We start from the raw sequence: 22,630 nt of genomic DNA on the forward strand, positions 1-22,630 counted from the left end.
TGTGGATTGCATATATATGGAGTATTCTTTGACAGATAACAGATGCTGGGATTCAGTGCAACAGGACAGGTTTTGTAACATCCCTTGTGCAGCATTGGGACCAGCCCAGATGCCTTGTCCCCTTTGAGCTGTAAGATCCTCTAAAAATCCCCCCTGCCAGGAGATATCTGGATGTTACAAGAATCTGCCAAGTCACAAATTTAAATTTTTTTAAGGATCTGACTGCATGTGTTGCTGATGGCACATCCAAACCAAAATGTCCTTTGCGGACAACCAAAATTACCACTGGCATGGTGAGGAGGGCAAAAACACACAGGAGGCATTGCCTTGTCTTCAGGACAAGCTTTATTAACTATTTGCTTTAACAAGGTAGTTATGAAGGCATTGGTTCTGTAGGTTACAAGGAAAGTAACGAGACTCAGGTTCACCATGTAAATGACAAAGTAACAAGGAAGGCATATGTTAACCCATATAACTGTTAGACCATCTATTAGAAGACATTTTGCAAGCAACATTCTACATTTCTTTGCATTGAAGTAAAAACATATTTTTTTTTGGTCAAGAAAATTACCTTTTTCAATTTTTACATTTTTTAAAACTTATATCACAAATGTCAGGGTAAGGCAAATCCTGGATGAACAATATGATAAAAATCCCTATTCCCCAAGAAAATAGATCCACATACTCTGTTAAATTTTGCAATTTTAAAAGCAAAGCTGGCATGCACTGCATATAAACTCTTTTGTTTTTTTAATATAATTTAATTCAAGTCCTAAAGCAGAACAGTGTTAATTCAAAGAGAGGCTTTCTCAGTGCTTTATAGAAAGAGTGACAATTAGCTGCAGTGACCCATTATTACAGACTATGTCTCAGTATCACCTTTGGATGTCATCATGGGAGCAGTCACCAGCCTGAGGAATGTTGTGCCTAATGGTAGGGATGAGCACTTCCAGACACAGGAGGAACAACAATCAAGCACAGCCTCTTACACTGAATGCAAACACGAATCAGCACCCAAAGGCTGCTACCCCCTTTACACCACCTGCTGGGAATACATTTTGAGTTTAAATCAAAATCCTTGACATAAATACCAGTGTGGTGATTCTCCATCTAACATTTGTTCTTCTACAAAACCAATGTGTTCTTCTCCTTACCTTTCTGCATCTCCAGAAGAACATCAGAGACTGACTGCACTGTTATTAACAGAGCTGAGAACTCATGCTGCCACAGTATACTCACTTCATGACTGGTGAAAAATGCCAACAACTCAAATTAAAACCCACCCAAAGGAGGACAGATATAAACAATGCTGTAAATAGTACAGTAAGGACTTAAGCTACTCATAGGTCTCCTTGCTTTGCACTTTCTGGACTTCTGCTTTGCAGACACACCATTGTCAAAACAACAAATGGTTGTTTTGAAGACTCACTATTGTCTACCAAGGCTAAATAAAAACCAAAATTAAATTACTGTCAGGGGCTAGAGAGTGTCTAATATGATGCATCTTTGCAGCCATTTTTTTTTTCTTTAACTGCCAGTCAGTCTTCACAAGACATTTAAGGAATCTTTATCTCCTTCTGAATGACCACAGCTCAGCATCCAACCCTCTTTGGCTCCCTTGCTAAAGCCAAAGTTGGTGAAGAAAGATTCTGACATCTGATTCATGGCTGGTGTTAATGCTGGCCATGGGGAAGCACGATCAGGAGAGGTACAGAACTAGATTCAGGGCACTGGACAGAATGCTGAGGTTATCACAGCTCTACCACCTCCTGATGTATTTATCCACTCCTGACCTGCCTGTTGTGACAGCCTGTTCCAATCATAACAACACAGTGTGAGAAATGCACAGAAACAGAAGGGACCATGCAAAATAATCCACATCCCAAAAAGACATGTTCTGTCAAGCATGACCCCAAGGCTGGGAAAGGAGAGCATCAGAGGCACCTCAAAGGGAACAAGGAGTTCCCTCAAGAGTATTTGGAGAGAACAAGAGGCAGAAGAATGGTAGTTACCAAATACAGGTAATCTTAGCAAAATCTCAAACAGATTAATAGACTATACCATAACAGACTATCTTAGCAAAATTCTCAAACCAATTAATAGACTAACATTAGCACATTTACTCCTGCAATTTATCCAATTTGGAGTTGTCCAGGTGATGGAGAAGCTCCTTGAGAGCCCCTCTGGCACCAGTCACACCTGGTGTGACTCACACTGGAGGCAGCACACAGAAATTCCCTTCTGATCCCACCTCAACAAGCATGCTGGAGTCCCACAGAGGAGGGGAGGAGGGGGGAGCTGTATTTTCTAGGAGCTGTACTCTCTGTGTGCAATCTGGTGCTTCTCCTGCCTTCCTTTCTAATCCTTGTTTTTCCTTGACACCCTCCTGAATTAACAACAACCATTGACTGTCATAGCCTGTGTTAGTGCCTTGACTTGCTGTTACTCCAGCACAGGATTTATCATTGAACCCAGATCACAGCAGGATAGACATATGTCTTACCTTATTTTTTACTTTTTTTTTCCTGGCCAGATATTAAATATCTATTCTGTGATTCAGGAGTATTTTGGGTGAAAAAAAAAGAGTACAGGACCAAATATTTTTCTTAAAATTATCAAATTAGGATCAATTACATTGCTTAAAATGACCAAATGACTCTTAGCAGCACTTTAAAGTACAGTTTGTAGCACAGGTTTCATGCTCTTCCATCCAGTGTATTTTCCATCAGTTTTGGTTACAGTACAGTTGGGAAATGTACATGAAAACCTTTTGTTCCTTTTCTACAGATTTCAGTGCAGCATTTACTGGCAGAACAATTGACATATGGAGAGACATTCTTATCCAAATAACTGTTAATTGCTTTAAAAAAAAAAATAAAAATCCATGCATATGCAGTGGAAAATGTAATGAGGGCTCACAAAAGCCACTGTGTGAAGCTGTTAAAGCTGGGAGCTGTATTTAAAGATGCCTCTAATGCAGAGTCTTTCCAGCATTGAGGAAATGTCTGTTGCCTACCTGTGCCCAAAGGTCATACTGACAGCACTGGTTTTGAGATGTGCAGAACCAACTGGGAAAAGCAGGATTGAGGGGGCTGGCTGTTTGAGGCCACGTGTGTTATTCACATGTAAGGACATGGCACAGCATAGGCTGATGATGGGAAATAAAGAAGATAAAGATGCTAGAAAAGGGGTGGGCCTGGAAACAGGCTACTGATGGAATGATGCAGGAGGAAAAAAGACCCAGTGTAAGAGAGGGACTCACATTTCAGAAGAAACTGTTGTTGATTGCAAAACATTGTTAGACCTGGGAAGTTGTGATCCTTTCCAACAGACTTACAGGGTGAAATGCAATGGAGAACAAAGAGAAATTAAAAGCAAAGACTCATTCCCCCAGAAGCTCCCCCCCTCCCAACCCGCTGATCATCTCTGTGTGCTCTTTTCGGCCAAGGATGATGCTGGAGGATGTCAGCGCCTGCCCCTAGGGTTCCTTGGGTCTCTCCTCTCCTGCATCCTTCCTTCACCACAGCAGCAGGGAGAAAAGTGGAAAGAAAAAAGGAAAATTTTCAAATGTCTGCACAGAACCCATGTGTCTTGTCTCCCCCAGATCTCATGTTTCCAGCAACAGATGCCTACGGTTTCATTTTTTGCCCCAATTTTTCTATTTGACACAGCTCATGTACAACAGCTACAACTGGGTGAGCAAATCACCTGTGATTATCAGGCTGTTTTGGTTTTCCAGAGCACCACCAAGCAACAACTTGATACCAGAGACGCCCAGCTCTGGCAGGTGCTTTGGGGACAAACAACACAATAAAGTACTAAAAATAGGAAGCAGCTGGACCTCCTTTGCTCCAGAATGACGCTTGTGAGACTCTCTGAGGTTTAGCAGGCTGATCAATCCTCCCTGGGGATTTCTCCCAGTAATTAAAACAGCAGCAATGGAGTTGGGATGACTTTGACAGCAAGTTGCAATGAATTCAATGCTTGCTTCCAACCCTGTGCACGCCATTGAACTGCTGAGCAAGACATGGTGTGCCCAGGACCTGGCCCCACAGTGGACCTGAACAGATTTATTAATTGATTGCTAATTCATGAGCAAAAAGTACTCCAGCCCTAAACATTCACAGATAATAATTACTAAGGGAAAATGCAGCATGAGAAACAGACTTCTTAAATATTACATGAAAACTGTAATATTCAAATACCTTCTTTTAAACAGAGGAAGGGTATTAACATATTGATGTATTTTTATTTGCTCTTTTTGGTTTGAGTGAGAAGCTAAGGGAGGGGGAGGAAGAGTTATGGATGCTGTATTTTAATTAATATTTTGAGAGTGCATCCTACTTTTACTTCAGTACTTCTAAATAGGACACCATCAGGGCTACTTCTCACTCCAGCAGCACAGTGGCACATCACCTGTAGGCTGATAAGGACCTCAATAACAAAACCTTGTGTTTTAAATCTCTGTGTTAGAGCTGCTGCCATTGTACGCCTTGATCTTGAAACCCCATGACAATGCAGCATATTGCTCCTGATGATATTGGTACTTCTCAAAAAGCCTACACCAAAGGAAGCAGTGTGCCCTGAAAACCACTTCTGAGGGAGAAATGGCTCCTGCTTCTTTTTATCAGGGATGAGCCTTGGACTTCTGTCTTTCCACTACATTATTCATTTCAGTCTAGAAAAAATGCTATTTATGCCATGAAAAACACTTCCTGAGCAGCCACCTCTGCTCCAGCCACAGCACTATCACTTAGTGTGGGAAGCCAGAATAAGCTCCAGAAGGCAGCAGCAGAGCTCCAGAAGGCAGCTCTCTGACTTTGCTTGTTTTTCAGTGGCATTGCTGAAGAGGCATTAGGTACTGGAGAGCCAAGGGCAACAAACCCCTTAAAATGTGAACTTTTGTTCCCAGAACACAGCTCATACAGAACTGAGCTTTGTTCCAACCAGTATAAATTGCCTGTCATTTTCCAAAGCAATGCCAAAAATTGTTTGCTCACTTATTCTTCTGTTCCTTATCTCAGCGCTGTTTTGCCTTCTGATGATCTAAGACCATGCAGTGCCTACCCCCATTAAAGCTGCAGACTGCTGCTATAGTATTTGCTTGACAAATAAACTTCTTCCTTTTATGATGCAATACAGGCCATATTAGACAATTATTTCTCCTTTGTATCCCATCTTCCTATATTTTTTTTTAATGTTTGGTAAATTTTAACTTTAATTCAGGTGCTTTCAAAGCAAGTTTTCATACAGAAACTGTATGGTAAACAGGGGAGAAAAAAATAGTTGGGAAGGTCTTACCTGTTACTTAAGCTTTCTGCTCTGTTTCCATTGGATCATTTATACTTTCAACTTGACTATTCATTTCAGCTGAAAAAGAAATGAGATGGTCATTAAACTATATTAATGATACTTGTTAAGTTTATCATGTGGAGTAATAACTGCTTTTAAACCAAAAGGGACATTTATTGCATTAAGAAGTCTCTTAAGTCATCAAATAGGTCTCTTAGGGGACCCATGCTAACCTGGAGTTCCCTGGACACTCTGACAAACAGTCCTGCGAGGAGGAAGGCTTTAGCATCACTAGAGATGCAAGCCTCTGGCTCTAGATTTGCTCTTTGGTCCACATCCATCCAGTCCAGCTCAAGGTCAAAATGACCTTGATGTCTCTCTGCAGGCCAGAGAGATACAGGTATTGCCAAAGAATGATTTGGAGTTTTGCTGGACTAAGTGGTCTCGACCCCCAGATTCAAACCTTGACCCTCTGGCTTCTGACAAAGTCTCTGGTAGGACTCAGGTTGAGCCACAGGATGAACACAGATCCATTTCCATGGAAAAATAGAATCATTTAGGTTGGAAAAGACCCTTAAGATCACTGAGTGCTACCAAAAACCTAACACTGGCAAGTGCCACTAAACCATGTCTCTAAATTACAGGAGTCAGGCTGTGACACTTTTGATGCTGTCTCAGTTGCAGAGATGCTGCTTCCAGAAGTTCTTGAGCTGCAAATTGCTGGAACCTCAGGGAGGATTCAGAGGCAATGTCACTATATTCCTACAATAGCAGTTTGTTAGTGTAAGGTCTCTTTAAAAAACAGCCTTATTTTAATTTAAAATTACAAAAAGAAAAAAAAAACTAAAAAAAAAATTAAAAGAAATTAAATAGAAGGCTTAAACTAATTTCACTATGACATTTGTCAAAACTATCATCCAAACTATGGCAGGTGTGATTGGTCATAATGAGGCTAACCATAAATACCTGCAGTTTTAAGACCAATATCTAGCATTTGTTCTGCCCTGAATTTGAAGCCATTTATAATAAAACTGTTTTTTGTTTCTTTACTCAGGCTTTGTGTTGTGTTATCACCTGTAGATTATGAAGCACTTGACATGGATGACAGGGAAAAACCTCAACCATGAGTAGAAGATTTGGAAATTAGGATGGGAGAGAGGAAGGAAAAAAACCCCAAAATCAATAATGATGCTACTTCCAGCCAGGCAGTATGATGTCTTTTCTGAATCAATATCATGTCAATGTACCTGCTGGAGTTTTGATGAATTATTTGTAAATTATTCATCACCCATATGCAGAGGAGATACTGTAATGGCTTCCTGGAGGTATGCGATGAATAATATGAAAACTATCCTGTCCTGATTACAGAGCTCTGATGCACATCACATTTAGCAAGCTTGTGTTCTTTAATAATATTTGCATAGAAGAGACAGGGGGCTTAATAAAAAAATCACTGAAGGAAGGCTGCTGCACACTGACAACAGCATCCCCTCCCAGCCTCATCATGCTGGACAGCTTCACTGGCAGTATTTGTTGGAAATACCATCAGCCTTCACTCACATTCTACAGAAATCCCCTGCAAAATAAATCTGGAATTGAAACCTGTGGTGAGGCTCTGTCAGCATCCCAGATGAACCTTTTCCAACGTATCTGTGATGGAGCTCAGCACTTTGCACAAGCTCTCCTGGAGAAATCCCTTAAGATATTACTTTAGTAAATTTGGACTTGTTTTCACTAAGTAGCCCAAAGTATCCCATGGATTCACAATTTAAATGTTCTAATGTGCTATGACTTTGGAGTTTGTTCAAAGGCAGGGAGGTCTGAGTGAAGGACGAGCTTCTGCAGAGCACTGAGTGAGCCCCAGCTATGAGAGCAGCCACACAATTCTCTCTGCTGAGCTGGAAAACAGCCCAGCAGTGAAGCACACAGCACAAGAACACATGGGGAAGAGCTGCCACCAGGAATGGGGGGGATGTGACTCACAGTCCTGGGTTCCTCCCAGCACGAGCTGGTGTCAGAAAAGCATCATTAGCCCTAGACTGGATGTTCTACTTCCAATCACGCCACAAGCCCAAACAGGGCTTCTCCCTGATAAGCAAGGTTTTTAGAGGTTTTAAACTGCTAACTCACTTCAGCAGCCTGGTTGCACCTGCCCATAATGTGCTACACCAGCCAACAACTCTGAGAAGCACCTGGAGTGCAAAGAAATGCATTTCTCCTAAATTCAGTTTTACCTGCACCTCCTTCTGCACCTTCACGAATGGTTTTTGTGCCAGAAATGGACATCTCTGTGAGATGGATGTTGACATTCTCTGTCAGATTTCTTTTAAATTTTGACCCATTGGGGTCCAAAATTATCAACTCTCAAATGATAACCAGGCAGGGATTTCTCCCCCAAAAGCAAGAAAGTTCCTTGCAAGAGGAGAAGAAATAACCCAGCAAATAATTCCTATCCATAACAGGATGAAGGAGAAGACAGGCAAACAGAGGCTGGAGAGTCAAGTTAAAGCCATCTGTGAGAGAGTTAGTGCATTTCTTTAGCCTAGGATATTATACAGAGCTGGACAGCAGATGACACCAAAATATCAATGTTGGTTTAAATCAGGATGCAGCTTTCCATCCGCAGGCTTGAAATAAAAAAGATGATGGAGCAACCCCATTGGGAAAAGTTTGATCTGACTAATACAAGCTGGAAACTAAAAATTGCCTTAGTAATCTCTAGAGATTTCGTGGAAGAAGAAAGAAGGGAAGGGAAGGGAAGGGAAGGGAAGGGAAGGGAAGGGAAGGGAAGGGAAGGGAAGGGAAGGGAAGGGAAGGGAAGGGAAGGGAAGGGAAGGGAAGGGAAGGGAAGGGAAGGGAAGGGAAGGGAAGGGAAGGGAAGGGAAGGGAAGGGAAGGGAAGGGAAGGGAAGGGAAGGGAAGGGAAGGGAAGGGAAGGGAAAGGAAAAAAGAAAAGAAGGAAAAAGAAGGCTGCTGTCAGGGAAATACCATCTAAGGACTCAATCACCAAAGGTGGGCTTTGCCATCATTAAAAAAAAATAATCAGAAAATCTGTCCTGGGTACAAGAAATTTAATATACAAGGATCTTTGCTGTGATGGCTGATGGAAATGGGCAGGAAAAACATGTGTCTGAATACACAGCCCTAATTCAGGCTACACATGCACCTTCTGACAGTTTTCCTGATGGAGAATCAATCCCAGGCCTCAAATAATAGTAATTTCTCAAATATATCACTCTCATGGACCTGCCCACTGGATGAACTGATATTGAGACGCACCTAAGCTGTCTAAAATCTCTGCATCTCTAATGCACTTTCCACTGTGCTGTTGAACATGAAATTAAAGCACAAGGGCTGGGCTGCCAAGGGACACGCAGTGATACATGTTTGTGCTCTCAGCTGTGAAGCAATGAGATCTCCTGGGGCAGAAAGAAGGGGAGCAGAGGAAAAAAATAGCCAATTTACATAAAAATTACTGTTAAAGGGAATGAGTTTGATCCTTCCTCTATTTTTTAAACATGCAGTATATGTCCAAGGAAAAGCACCCTGTAATATAATCTTAATAGCAATTTAAGCTGACTAGAAACAAAAATTTCCCTGACAAGTGAAGGACTTTTTGGCAGCCTAAGCAAACGCCCTTTTCCTGTTCTTTCATGTAACTTAGTTCCTTGCAAGAGGAGAAGAAACAAGTTCAAAGAAAAGAAAGGTAGAAGATAAGTCATATGCAGAAGATGTTACAAGATAAGCAAGATTTGAAACAGAGAAATCTATCAAGATCCTCATTTCAGAAACTGCTGGCTGGTCCTGCTGTCCTGTCCTTTGGGCACATGTTGAAACAGCTATGCAATCACCTTCCTTTCCAGCCAGAAATCCCTGAAGATATTCCTTTAATAACCAAAGTATCCCATGGATTCACAATTCAAATGTTTTAATGTGCTCTGACTTTTGGGTTTGTTCAAAGAATGAGTCAAGAAGGCTGCTTTGGCTTTGTTCTGCATTTCTACTTGTAAGAGCATAATCTCTAGCATTTTTTAATAAAGAAAAGTTCATTATGCACACTTGCTTTTATTGTGCTTGCAAACTTCTTTACAGGCCAGTATCTAATCAGTCACAAATTCAAATGCTGTAGCACAATCTGACATCAGAGAAAGGAAATCAGCAGCAGATTCTTTGTATAACTAACAGCAAAATCAATATAATTTGTTTGTCTTTGAGATGTATAAAAGTTCCCTTCAATTTATATTATGTCAATGTTGAGGAGGTTAAAGAAAGAGTTAAAAAACAGCCTTCCCTACAGAAAGGAGTCTATGGGTATAAAATGAGGATTGTACATGCAATCCCAAACCCACTGCTGTCTGGGGCAGTAAAAAAGCCCCTCTGTGTGAAACCACCAAAACCCTGTGTGTAGCTCAGAGAGCTGACCAAGATGAGTGAAAAAGGCCTCCCAAAGCCTAAGCACAATATGCTGATTCCCACCATCATTTCTTTACACACAGGATGAATCAAGAAGGTCAGATATTTTTTTTTGTTTGCAAAGATATTCCACACTGCAGATTTGAGCAGCATCCTTGTACTCAGCCCTTGCTGGGATTTGCCTCACAGATGGGTCACTGGCTCACCGAGATCAATGCTGGAGGAATATAATTTCCAAGTCAGGAATTGTGGGTTGATTATGTCCACAAACCTGACTGGAACTGCTGCTGGCTCAACTGAATTGTGGTTGTTTTATTAACAGTAAAAGTCCTAGTGAGAGAACTGTGTGGATACTGAAGGAGGAGGAAAGGGAATCACAGCTGACCAAGAATGGGATTAACATACAGTTCAAAGTGGTTATACTGCCAAACACTTCCCCTCGATGGAGCTGGGCACCAGCACAAAAATATTCAGAAATAATTCTCTGACTGCAGTTAGACCCCCAACAGCACAAAAAATATTCAGAAATAATCCCCTAACTGCAATCAGACCCCCAACCTCTTGGCCAATTCTATATCAGGACCAACATTACAGTGGGTCTAAAATATTACTTGGTTAAAAGGCAGGCAGTGTAGAACATCCCAACTGAACACATTAACCCAATCAAATTAAAATGCAGGGCTACAGTGTTGGAAGTTAATTTCACCAGAATCACAAGACAGTAGAGATGGTGTAAACTTTCAAAAAGACTCAGTTGAAGAGACTGTAAATATAACTAATTTTTTTTTAGGAGGAAACATATAAACAAACTGCAGAAAGGCAACGCTAGATATCAACTTCAGGACAATATACAGAGTCATAGAATGGTTTTGCTTGGAAAAGACTTTAAGGACCATGTAGTTGTACTCCCTGTCTTGGGCAAGGACACCAGACCAGCTTGTTCCAAGCCCTCATGAGCCTGGCCTTGAACACTTCCAGGAATGGAGCATCCACAGCTCTCTGGACAACCTGTTCCACTGCCCCCCTTCCCTCACAGTGAACAATTCCTTACTAGTATCCAATGTAAACACTCTCTTTGTCAGATTACAGCCATTACCCTAAAAATGAATTGAAAATAACAGCACAACATACCATCCTTATTTGAAACATCTGCTGCTTGACTTGCAAGGTCAATTTTCACAGGCTCCATGGAAGTTTCCTCTTGCTCTTGCATCCCTATAATATAAGCCAAAGAAGGAGAAAAATCAATACTCACAGTACCCAATTAATATCTAATTCTCAGACTCTTCATGCCTGGCTTTTTTTTTCCTTCTGGCAAGCTCTTACCTTTGTAGACTCCACTGTTGTACAGTGGCACCCACTAGAGAAGAGGACAGAGGGTATGGGGAGAACATGGTTTGAAAATAATTGCCTGAATATTTTTAGCAATTCAAATTCTTCTTTAACTGGGATTGTTAAAATCACATTGTGGTGTGTGCTTCTGCCTCCCCACCATTCTTTTCTCATCACTTTTAAAGAATCCCTTCTGCTCATAAAATGAGGTATATGATGGGGACTTAATCACAGTTGTAAAGTTTCTATAGCCAGCAGAAAGAAAATAAATACAGTGAAGTGTTCAAAAACACTGGGTAGCCAGACACAAACTAGAATATGAATGTAGGAAAATGCATTTTATCACTGTAACTCAATATTTTTATCTCTTCTGCCTCAGGCTTGTCTGGAAGCTTAGATTCAAACTCCTAAGAATATTTGAAAAGGAAAAGAAAAAAGAATTTGCTGTTTTAGACAGAGTTCTACTATTCTGCCATTGGCAAAGAAGCCAATTTTTGTTTACATTCCATCATGCTCTTTCTCTGCTCCTGTGGCTGCTGTAAAGCCTGTTGCACTCATCCTGTGACTGAATTCTGGGATATCAGGGGATTGGTCACTACGGGATCCAGGTATTTGGGGGGTTATAATGAGACAGCAGAATGTGGTAAGTACTCACATATTTCAGAAACTTTTAATTCATACACTGAAACAATTTACCCCTTCAAGAACACAGATGAAACCTTCACTGTCCCTCAAAAACCTCCTTCTTTCTCCTGTGGAATTCTACAGTGAGGTTTTTAAGTCCACTGGAGTGTAATACATTTATTTTGTCCCTAAAAATGTATCTGCTACTGAAAATTTCAGCCACTTTTCCTTCTAATTTTATCTGCAAACCAATGGCCTAATGGGGAATTTAGTTTCCTCTCTGCTTGCTGTGATGGCCAATGCTCTTTTCACTGGCAACTTTGGCACACTACCTGCAGAATCACAGAATCACAGAATCGTTGAGGTAGGAAAAGACCCTAAGGCAGAGTCCCACTGCTAACCCAAGACTGCTGAGTACACCACAAAGCCACGTCCTCAAGTACCACATCACCTTCTGAACATTTCCAGGGTTGGGGATTCCACTGCTTCCCTCGTCAGCCTATACCAGTGCCTGACCTCCAGTCCTACCAAGCTTGGGGCATGGATGACTTTTCAGTGATAGAAATGTTACTTTTCATTTTAACAGACCTTACTTCTCAAGTAGAAACTTTTCAGTGGATCATCATATCAGCAGCTTCACCCCTTCCTCACTGCTTTAAAATCATCTCCCCGTAGATGCAAACCAAATGCCTGAAGAAATCTGTGACTGAGGATGCTGCAGATCTGCCTGAAATGTTCCCTCTGTGGGTGCATCAAGCTCCAGAGGCTTCTCCAGGGAATTAACGAGAGTGAGCGTGGATATCTCCTGTGGTTGTTTATGTACCAACACCCCCAAGATTTCCCAGTGCTCACCCACCTGTCTTTCTGGCTCATGCAAAAGTTAAACCCAGGTGACCCTACAGGAATAATATGAATATGGCAGGAATTTGTCAAGTACAAGACTGAACAGGTGTTTGAAAATCCCTGCCTGACTTCTCCTGGCAAAATCAATATGAAATTTGAGGGACCATGAAAACACTGATTAATGAAGGAAGATACATTTGATTATCTGAGGGAAGCAGTTATTTGAAAAATAAAATTTTGAAAAATCTCAGAATAATCAGGTGGGCTGGGAGAAAAAAAAAACATTTAGTTCCAATCCCCCTGCCATGGGCAGAGACAAATTCCACAAGACCAGGTTGTTCCAAGCCACATCCAATCTGTCCTTGAACTCTTCAGGGGATGGGGCAGCGACAGCTTCACAAGGCAATATGTGCTAGGGCCTCTGAGTAAAGAATTTCCTCCCAATATCCAGCCTTAAATCTACTCTTTCATGTTAAAAACATTCCTCTTTGTCCACTTGACTGTCTCCACATGAGTGGAGCCTGCAGTGGATGCAGCTCTGCCCACCAAGACACCCTGATGTCTGATGGAGGTATTTGGGATGGCTGCTGAACTAAACACTGGCAGCTGCTGCCTCTGAATCTGACTCTGACTCCTCTCAACCACCATGTATTAACCAAATAAAGGAGATATGATATGACAGGTTATGTCAGGCCTCCCAGTTTCCCCTCTTGTCACTGCCTGAAGATGCCCACATGAAGCTCCCAGCCCTTAGCACAAGAACTTGAACTAGCCAGCATGCCTGGCTTCACCACGCTGCTGAAGGGTTTTTGGCTTTCCATTTCAGAAATCTCTCATGCAAAGGTTTATTGGCATGGTGCAAGGTGATGATGGAGGCTAATGAAAGAGAATTTTATGGACACACGTGGCTGTGTAAATTTCTGCACATGTGCTTGGTTCCAGTTGCCTTCCATTTGTAGTGAGAACATCAGGCATGGGATGGGGGGTGGTAAACCCAGGATGGGCGTTGGTAAACCTAAAATGAGCCTAGGAAGAGTAACAGCAGCATCAAGAGATTGCAAAATTTTTTTCAGAGGTTTAGGATCATAAACACTGCCAGAAGAGCTGCTTTTGTTCTGCTTTTTCACTTTCTTTCTGTGTCTGAAACTCTGACTCCCCGTCTTTTCTAGGAGGGGGTTGTTGCAGTATCAGTGGTTTTTATTGTTGGATATTGTCAGCAGGAAAATTATAGTGCGAAACAGTGTTCAGGGGCAAACTAGGCAGAAGATATCTGCAACATTTACTAAGCTGAGCACCACTGCAAATCTTGGGAGGAGGTTTTCACAGTTTACTATCTAATTTTTTGGGAAGACTTACAGATTCAGTTAATATAAATTTAATTTCTTCCTTCATTGTTACTATGGGATGGACACAGGAGCATTCAGTATACTGCCATGCATGTGGGAAGGGTATTATCCAAAACAGCTCCCCTGCTGTGCAGTCAATTCAAGTTCACTCTGAGATCAGCCCAATTCACATAAACAGCAGAATTTGATCAATACCAGAAACTGCCTTGACAACCAATTTATTCATGAGGCCTCTCCCTCAAAGATTCAATTCTTTCAGGTTGAAGCACAAACAAGCAAAGGGTTTCAGGTCTCCATGCAGGAGCTGAGGGCTCCTGAAGGGGAGGGAGCCTGGCAGATACTGCTTTCAATATCAATTCCCATTTCCAATTGTGCTCCTGCCAGAGCTCATTACCTGAACCCTTTGGCAGGTGGTTGCACACCAGCCCAGCACTCAGAAACAATGGGCTGCTGGCATGGAAAGCAGGGCTCACAGCCTTCTCTGAGGCACAAGACAAGTCTACACCAGGAAGACAGAAATCTCTGTATACTTATTTAAACTCTTCTTTATTTTTTTCCCCTTTAATAGTCACTTGTTCCATGTGCTAACAGTTAATACACTCTTTTCTCTAAAGATGATTTTTTCCCCCTCTAAATTCACGTGCTGTTTACAAGACTAACACGAAGCTCTTGTGGTAGCTCTTGGTACCTCAGCATTGATTTTAAAATTGCCCAAATATAGATGCTAGGCATCTGTTTTACAAATCCCCAATACATTCTAACAAATAAAAAGTGTAACCCTTGTCTCACTCATCATCCTCCTTCTCCCTGTGCACAAGGTTTACATCTATTTCAACAAAAGCAGGCAAAAATGCAGGCTTAGAAGCTGTAAGACCCCAAGAACTCAGTTTCTGCTCTAGGCTGCCTACCTTAAGGATGCTTATTTCTCTTTCATTAGTCTCAAGGGGATTCTCCTGGCAGAGCCCTCAAGACCAGCCTTGGCATTGGGTGTGGGTCAGGGATGTCAGGTGGGCTCTGAACCAGCAATCTGGGCTCCTGCTATTGGTTTCTAGTTTAATAGAATGATTTAATTCTATTTAATAAAGCCAGAGACCCCCTTTGAGACAAACAGAAGAAATTAGTTGCACAAATTAGTTCTGTCAGTGTAATCACATACTCTATGGTAACTTAAATCTTTAAAAAGTCCCCAGTTATAGAAGTCTTGTAGTAAGTGAGAAATCCTGACCCTAAGATCACTCTGAATATTTGAGGGAGAAAATATTTGTTGTCAATACTACAACAATCCTGAAAACTACTATTTTTACAGGCAAAGTGGCAATGCCATTATTCCCATCTGCTCTGCAATTCTGGGTGCTGCTGCAGAAATACAAATAAAATACTATCCTGCCCACAGACAATGTGTAACTTGAAGAAATTCATTAGTTGTAAATTATTCATAAAGGAGTTGCTTCTACTTGTGCTATATACTTTGAAAAAATCACCTCTGTCATTATGCAATAGGAAACCCATGTTAGAGCTACACTGAACAATCCAGATTTCTCCAATCAATACCCACTGTTGTTTTGAGTTTAGCTGTAAATATGCTTCCCCTAATCATGAGACTCTGAGAGAGTCAGGCACGTTAAAAAAGAATAAATCCAAATATCTCTGTTTAAAATTGGAACACACACTTTTTCATCTGAGTAACAAAACTAAACCAAACCAACCAAACAAAAAAACCCTCAAAAAACAGACAAAGCTCTTCTGACCAACAGCTGCATTATCTTATCTGTCAAAACCAGTTCCCATTTCTTTGCTCTGTGAATATGTGAATAGCCAGAGTTGGTTTTTTCCTTTTTTTCCAGTCATTTCATTGTACCACTTTGCTAATGTGACTGTCAAGCCTTCAGATACTTTGTTTACTGCTGTATTTTAGTAACATTATAAATGCTGCCTCATTGGAAACAGAAGTTGTCTGTGACACAAGGATTCAGTTTGACTCCTGTTTGATATCCATCTGGGATGATTGACGCTTTTAATCAGACTGGATTCTACCACATCAAATATTTGTGCTGTCTTCTTGCATGGCTTTACAGGTGTAAGCACTCAACCTGCTGCTCTTGGGGAGCTAAGAAAAAAACCCAGCAATCCTTTTCCGTCTGTACTTCATTTATGTTTGAGCTGGAGGGCAGTTTTCTCCTTTGTTGTCCTTCTGCAACGTGCAGATCAAGCCTGACAGTTCTGAATCTGCAGGAATGGCACTGCCACCACCGTGGCTCTTGCTGTTCAGCCTGGCTCAGTAAATAACAAACAACTCCATCTGTTATATCAGGAATGCCACACCTCAATCAACCACCACCCTGTCCCCAGCAACTGTGCTCCACAGAGATGAAAGAAAACTCCAGGGTGCAGATTTCAAAGGAGGGTGTGCTGGTTATGGTACCAGCTTTTCAAGGCAGTGAGTGAGCATCGTTCTGGATTTGTGTTGCCCCTTCGTTGTTAACTGGAGTGTGTACCCTCCTTTTTGGCATTTGGGCTTTGTTTTCCAGAGTAACAAAGAGAGATGGATCTCCTTTCCCTCCAGTGCAGTGTGTGTCAGCTCAGCTCTCTGTGTTTGTGCACACAAATGTACCTAAAGGCATCATGCTGCTCCCAGACACTGCTATTCCCAGCTGAAGCTGAATGGCAATCTTTAAAAAATACATTTAAAAAGTGTCTAAGATCTGCTCATCCCTATCCCCTTCCAGCTTTTTATTAAACATCCTGTTAGTAAAATCCCATTGTGCCTACCTGTGACAGCATTCACAGGGGTCTCAGGCTGAGGGAAGAGATGAGGATCTGACTCCATGTTTCAGAAGGCTCAAATTATTATTTTATGATATATATTACATTAAAAGTATACTAAAAGAATAGAAGAAAGGCTTTCATTAGAAGGCCAGCTAAGAATAGACTAGGAAAGAATGATATCAAAAGCTTCTGTATCGGACAAACAGTCCGAGCCAGCTGTGATTGGCCCATGTTGGATGTTTCTAATTAATGGCCAATCACAGCCCCACCTGTTGCATTCCACAGCAGCAGATAATCAATGTTTTACATTTTGTTCCTGAGGCCTCTCAGCTTCTCAGGAGGAAAAATCCTAAGGAAAGGATTTTCCATAAAAGATGTCTGCGACACCTACCATTCTCCAAAGTTGGGAATGGGAGGCTAGTGAGGGTTGTCACTCAGCAACACAGTCCATAAGATCCATACAAATTTTTGTATGGCACATCTAAAATCACTCATGTCCAACAGGAGCACTTTGTGTATTTTATCTCTCTCCAAAACCAGGATAAACCTGCATACACAGCAGGTTCTTGATGAACGCAAGGAACGTTGTTTTAAGAAAAGCCTTTTTGATTTTTTTTTTTTTTTTTAAATTCTGGAAAATGTGTAAAAGGCCATGCCATTATTTTCCAGATGCTCTTTTTGTGAAACCTCTCATCAGAGAAGCCTGCAGCATAGAATGTTTGAAATGGAGCACCCAAAAAACTTCATCTCCTCCCTCTGGCTGTTAACACAACTAAAATGTTGCCTGGTTGTGATCAAACTGTAGACCACCTGTCCTGAATGGCTTCCAAAGCACTTATGCTCCATCCCTGCCTGCAAATAAGGCAGATAGCATGCTCAGGAGCATTATGACAAGTGAAGGGAACTGAAATTGTATGATTATTTACCTGTCTTTCCCATTCTGTCATTTTTTTCCTGCTGTTTGTGAAACTCATGAGTGATTTGTTTCAGTTCCTGCTCACTACCTGCCTCATCCTAAAAAACAACCTGTGCACAGCAGTAAGTGCAAGAAAAAGGCCACTGTGTTTTTCAGCGTCTCCTAAAAAATCAGTCAGCAGGCACCACCAAGAACAGCTTTGTGATTGCAGGACACTTTAGAGAGGCAGCTTTTCCTCTTGTCAAACTCTGTGCAAGGACTCAGCAGTAGTGGGCAGGCAAAAAGCCAGCAATGTGCATCAGAACTACAATAAATTCCTATGGACAAGTCGTCAGTCAGGTTCATCAGCCCTGACATCTATCATCACTGACACCCAGGTCCTGGGATTGATGAGATTTTCTGCTCATTTTAGGTGCATGTACAGTGGGCTTGTCTCCCACAGCACTTTATTCCAAACAACACGTCTCCTTACACAGCCTCATTCCCACTGTTTGAGGAAGTCCACCCTGCTGTTCCTGGTCATTCTGGCAACTTTACAAGCAGGAGAACAAGGGAGCAGAAATTTACACAAGGTTTCACATACATCAGACACTTTGTTTCAAAAGATAGTAAATTCAAACAGCAAGTTAGACCAAGGCTGGCTTCTGCCTAGATCATTACTGTGACATTGGGTAAAAACCGGAGCAACTCTTTCTGAAAGCTGAGGCACGTTTTTCCTCAACCATCCTGCCTTTGCTCCATATTATTGAAAACTTCTCAAAGTTGTGTTATACCTCAAGATACCAAATAGAAACTGGAGGCCAAAACCATACAACACAGGGTCTGAACAAAAGTCTTTAAGAAAAAAAGAGGGGGGGAAAAGAGGAGGACAAAACTGTCTCAGTATGTTTCTTATCAGAGAATATTAAAAAAATGCAGGATTTTTTCCCTTTAGCACTGGAAATCATATCCCCTCTATCCATCAAACTATCTTTAACACAGAGGTTGTTCCAGATGCCAGCACACACAGGTCAGCATTGTCAACAATAGCTGACTAACGTTAGGAGCACTTTAAAAGGGACTTCAGATCCCTTTCTTCAAAAGCTTCAAGCTTCCAGCAGCTCCATCTGGCTTCAAAGGGGGCTCACTTCACAAAGTGTTTTGGATGTGCTCAGCATTTTTGAAATTTAGGGCAACTATTTTGAATCCTGAACATGGACTTTAACAATCCATGCCAATTCTCCCTGCACTAAGGATAACACCACCTCCTGAATCTGTGCTTGGAAAGCGAAGTGTCTTTCTAACCAACAACCTGGCTTTTCCATTCTTTTTCCCTCAACAGAATTTGTAGAACTCCTAATAAAACTGGTGTCTATCATGAAAACTAGCAGATTTGAGTCTAGAAAGATAACTATAATTTTCCTTGAAACTAACACCTCCTCAAATCCTCAGTAACACCTCCTCAAATCCTCTTTGTAACTGATGAGCTCTTTCCTTACAAAGAGCTCTCCTGAAGGTCAGCCAGGGCTGTGGGACATTCAGAAATGCCACAGGCCACAGAAAACACGGAATTCCAGGCTGGCAAGTTGGAGTACTCAGCCCTTCCTGCAATGCCAGCTCCCTCCTCTGGGGTGCCAAAAAACAGAAGGGCATGTGTTTGCAATCTTAGCATCAAAATCAAGACCTCTACCAATTAAACCAGAGGAGAATAATTGCATTAGCAGCTGATAGTGGCAGAATCCTGTCCTGCTAAAGCAAGATGACACTCACACTCTAAAAACACTTCCTCCAGCTAAATTCTTCAGGTTGCTGGATTCAGATTATGCTTTACTATTTATTCATAAAACCTTCTTAGCTTAGGAACTTGCAGATGCCCAGAGCCTTTCCATTATACATCTTTCAAGTATTTTGAGCTTAGGAATAATAATAAAAAAAACCCCTGACATTGTGATTCCAGCCTTGTGTCAAAAAGCAGCAACATTTCCCCTCTTCTACTTGAATACCCAGAGCTGGAGGGAGGGTAATACAGAGTTTTTGCCAGCACACAGCACAAAGGTGACAATTAGAGGTAAGAGGTGTCTCTTAAAAATGCTCTCTACAAATGTGCACATGGCCCAGGTCTGCAAGAATTTGCACAATAGTGTAAGGATTGTCACTGCCCACAGTCTCCACAAATACCTTGGCAGCTCTTACTTTCATGGGAGCTACTGAAGCTTTCAAAAAAGAATGCAGAAGTGTTAATCTCCTGGTGCAAGTGACTTCAGCCCTGACAGACATTTCCTCAGAGTCACAGATAAAACTGAAGGATTAAGCCATAAAGGATTAGGAGAGGTGTCACCTAGAATTAAGTCACAGGCCTTGAATCTTGGTTTTGTTGGGCACTGAAAATAGAAAAATTTCACCATCTTAAAAATAAGCTTTATTGTATTTCTTAAAATATATATAAATATTTTTCAGATATATATCTTGATTTCCTGAGTAGGCTTAAAAGTCTAGGTGGCTCATAGTTGTACAATTTCCATTTTTTTTACTACATTTCAGTGCAGTAAAATACATCAATCTGTCAATCCAAAGAGACCAAACAAATTTCTTTCACAACTGTGCACTGGATGTTTATGTATCTAAGAAAATACAGGAAACAAACACCTTGCATGGCTCTCTTCACACAGAACCTATTTTAAATGATACACACCCTAAAAGGGGAGGGTCTGTTAGAAAATTGGTCTTTGCCCAGAAAATTTATAGCTCATAGCAAATCTAGGTCTTCCCAACTTAGCTGCCCAGTTATTTTGATGTAGGCACCAAAAAGTGGTCCATACATGAGATGTGCTTTAAGTTCAAAAAGTCTGTGACATTTCTCTTAACAGGTGTGGAAGAAATAAGCCTTGTGCCTTAAAGGGGAATTTCAAGTCACCCTGGATATCTGTGAGAACTGATTGAAAATCTCATGAGGGGCCCAAGCACTGATCCTCAGCCTGATAAAACCTGCCATAATTTGGAATATTGTGCCCAGCTCAGGCTGGAGACTGGCAGAAGCCCTGATACTGTGACAGAACCCCTGCAGCCACTGCATTCTGCAGGCAGGGGGTGGTCCTGCTGTACAGGGAACCCACTGCAAAGGCACACGTGCCCTCCATGAAAATATTTCTAATGAAACCTTCTCCTGAATCAAATTATGCTTTGTTTTTCCTGGTTTAAAAGAACAGATAGTATAATGGGAAATGTCATGTTTTCAGAGAGTCATACAAATGTATCCTGTGAAGCCCAAGATTTCCAGAGAAATGTTGCTGGCTCTTGCCAGAACTTTAAACTGAAGCTGGCAAAAATTAAAAGAAAAATGAAACCCCCCTCAATTTAAAAGGACATGAGTATTTTTCGATTTTGTCAGACATTTTCATGGAGGGAGGAACAAGAAGGAACTGCCTCTGATTTCCCAGCAGGATGCATTTAAGAATGTGTTTGCTGGGCATTGATGACACAAGCATTTCTGGCAGAGCCAAGCAAGCTATTTTTTAAGCAGCAGACCTGGAGGAAGCTGGGTGGTCTCGGAGAATCCATGTATGGACAGTGGTGCCACTGCGTTGGCAGTCCATGAAAGGGATGCCTCAATTAGGCTGATGAGCACACAAAATCATGGAATTTAGGCTGTGCATTCCTTGGATAAAGGAAACTGTGAAGGGCACTTTGCATGGCATTTCCAGTTTAAGTTTAGAGACTGGACTATACAGCAGTAATCATTAATGATAGTAAAAGTCCTAATTAATACTAATAGTACCAATAGGTAAAAAGATCCTGCTTATTCTTCTGTATATTTCCTATCAGAAAAAATTTTTCATTTATGTTTAATTTCCTTAACAGAGAGCAATTCATACTCTAAGTGAAAACTTAACAGTGTAACCATTAACCTACAATAGAAAGTATAATGAAAATTAACCCAAATTTAAGCTCTCTAAATTCAGTTTATCTACTCCTTGTCTCATGGCATATTTACTTTAGCAAGCCTAAAAGTTCAGACCCATTTATTTCTGCCTGTCCTCCAATTTACAAACCCTGAATTAATGCAGCTCTTTTCACAGCTCACATATGAAAAAAAGGTGCAAATGGCTGAAGGAAATGATAAGAACTGGATCCCATGCCATGGATCACATTTTGTGCCCAGAATGGCTTCCCCAGAGTAAGCCTGTGTAGCAATGCTTTCTGACATTCACCATCACAGTCCAGCCCTTGGATCACTGCTGTTGTGGCCATGTGAAAGCAGGTTTGCACTGCAGAGCAAGGCTTGTAACAAAAGGCCATCCCTCCCAAGGGGAGCCCATCAGTGATTTGAATATCAGGCCTCATAAAAGGTGGATTTATTTAAAAAATTTTGCCAAGGGCTGCTAGCAGGCCAATCAGTTTCAGTGGGTGATGGTTTATAGCAACAAAACTGTGAAATCTCCAGAAACTAGAAACCTGTGAAATGTGGGGAAAAGAGCTGCCAAAACAAAATTCCTGGTTATATAGAGTATTGGATCAAAGACAAAGTATTTTGCAGAAACACAGCACCATCACAAACCTCATCACCAAGGCTTTGGGCATGCTGGGTCCCTCTGGTGTCCTCAGCCACACTGGCTGGGCCCTGCCAAGGCTGGACCAGCCCCCTGTCCCTTCCTCCAGCTTTCCTCTGGATATACCCTCCAAATTCTGATTTATTCCATGTTATCAGCATCAGGGGTGCTCAGTGAGCAGCTGGGGAGCCCCTCCTGCTCGGGGTGATGCCTCCTCAGCAACTCCCAGCAGCAGGGCAGGGAGAGGAAAACCCAGATGTCAATTCCAAAGCCTGCCCAGAAATTTGCAGTACCTGCAGTAGCTGCTCTCAAAGGTTTAGGGCTCAGTTCTTCTTTCCAAAAGCCTGCAGCAGACCCAACCACTTGGAGCTCTTGGACAGCACAGGGACACAGAAAGCATGGAGCAACTTCAAGCTTTGTGCATTTCTGTCCTTTGGGTCCTGGGCTCATAGAATCATGGAATAGTTTGGGAAGGGATCTTAAAAATCATCTACTTCCAACACCCCTGCTGTAAGTTTTTGCCCAAATATTTTTCCACCTCTCAGGCAATTAAGAGAAGGTGCAAAATACCAG

The 22,630-nt window shown here is 41.6% G+C and overlaps 1 protein-coding gene across 3 annotated transcripts in view; it reads right to left on the reverse strand.

Moving 5' to 3' along the window:
• Positions 1-327: 327 nt before the first annotated feature.
• MACROD2 (mono-ADP ribosylhydrolase 2) overlaps positions 328-22,630 on the reverse strand; it is an 848,022-nt gene continuing 825,719 nt past the window's right edge. For 2 of the 3 annotated variants that reach the window (XM_058019700.1, XM_058019698.1), the window contains exons 17-19: positions 10,836-10,919; positions 5,302-5,370; positions 328-3,515 (exon numbers count right to left, since the gene is read on the reverse strand). In XM_058019700.1, the coding sequence (XP_057875683.1) occupies positions 5,309-5,370; positions 10,836-10,919 (146 nt within the window). In that variant the 3' untranslated portion in view covers positions 328-3,515; positions 5,302-5,308. The remainder of the gene's footprint in view (positions 3,516-5,301; positions 5,371-10,835; positions 10,920-22,630) is intronic. The other variant, XM_058019699.1, reaches the window with a different exon arrangement.

Source organism: Melospiza georgiana, chromosome 3 (genome assembly GCF_028018845.1).
Source record: "Melospiza georgiana isolate bMelGeo1 chromosome 3, bMelGeo1.pri, whole genome shotgun sequence".
NCBI classification, from domain to species: domain Eukaryota; kingdom Metazoa; phylum Chordata; class Aves; order Passeriformes; family Passerellidae; genus Melospiza; species Melospiza georgiana.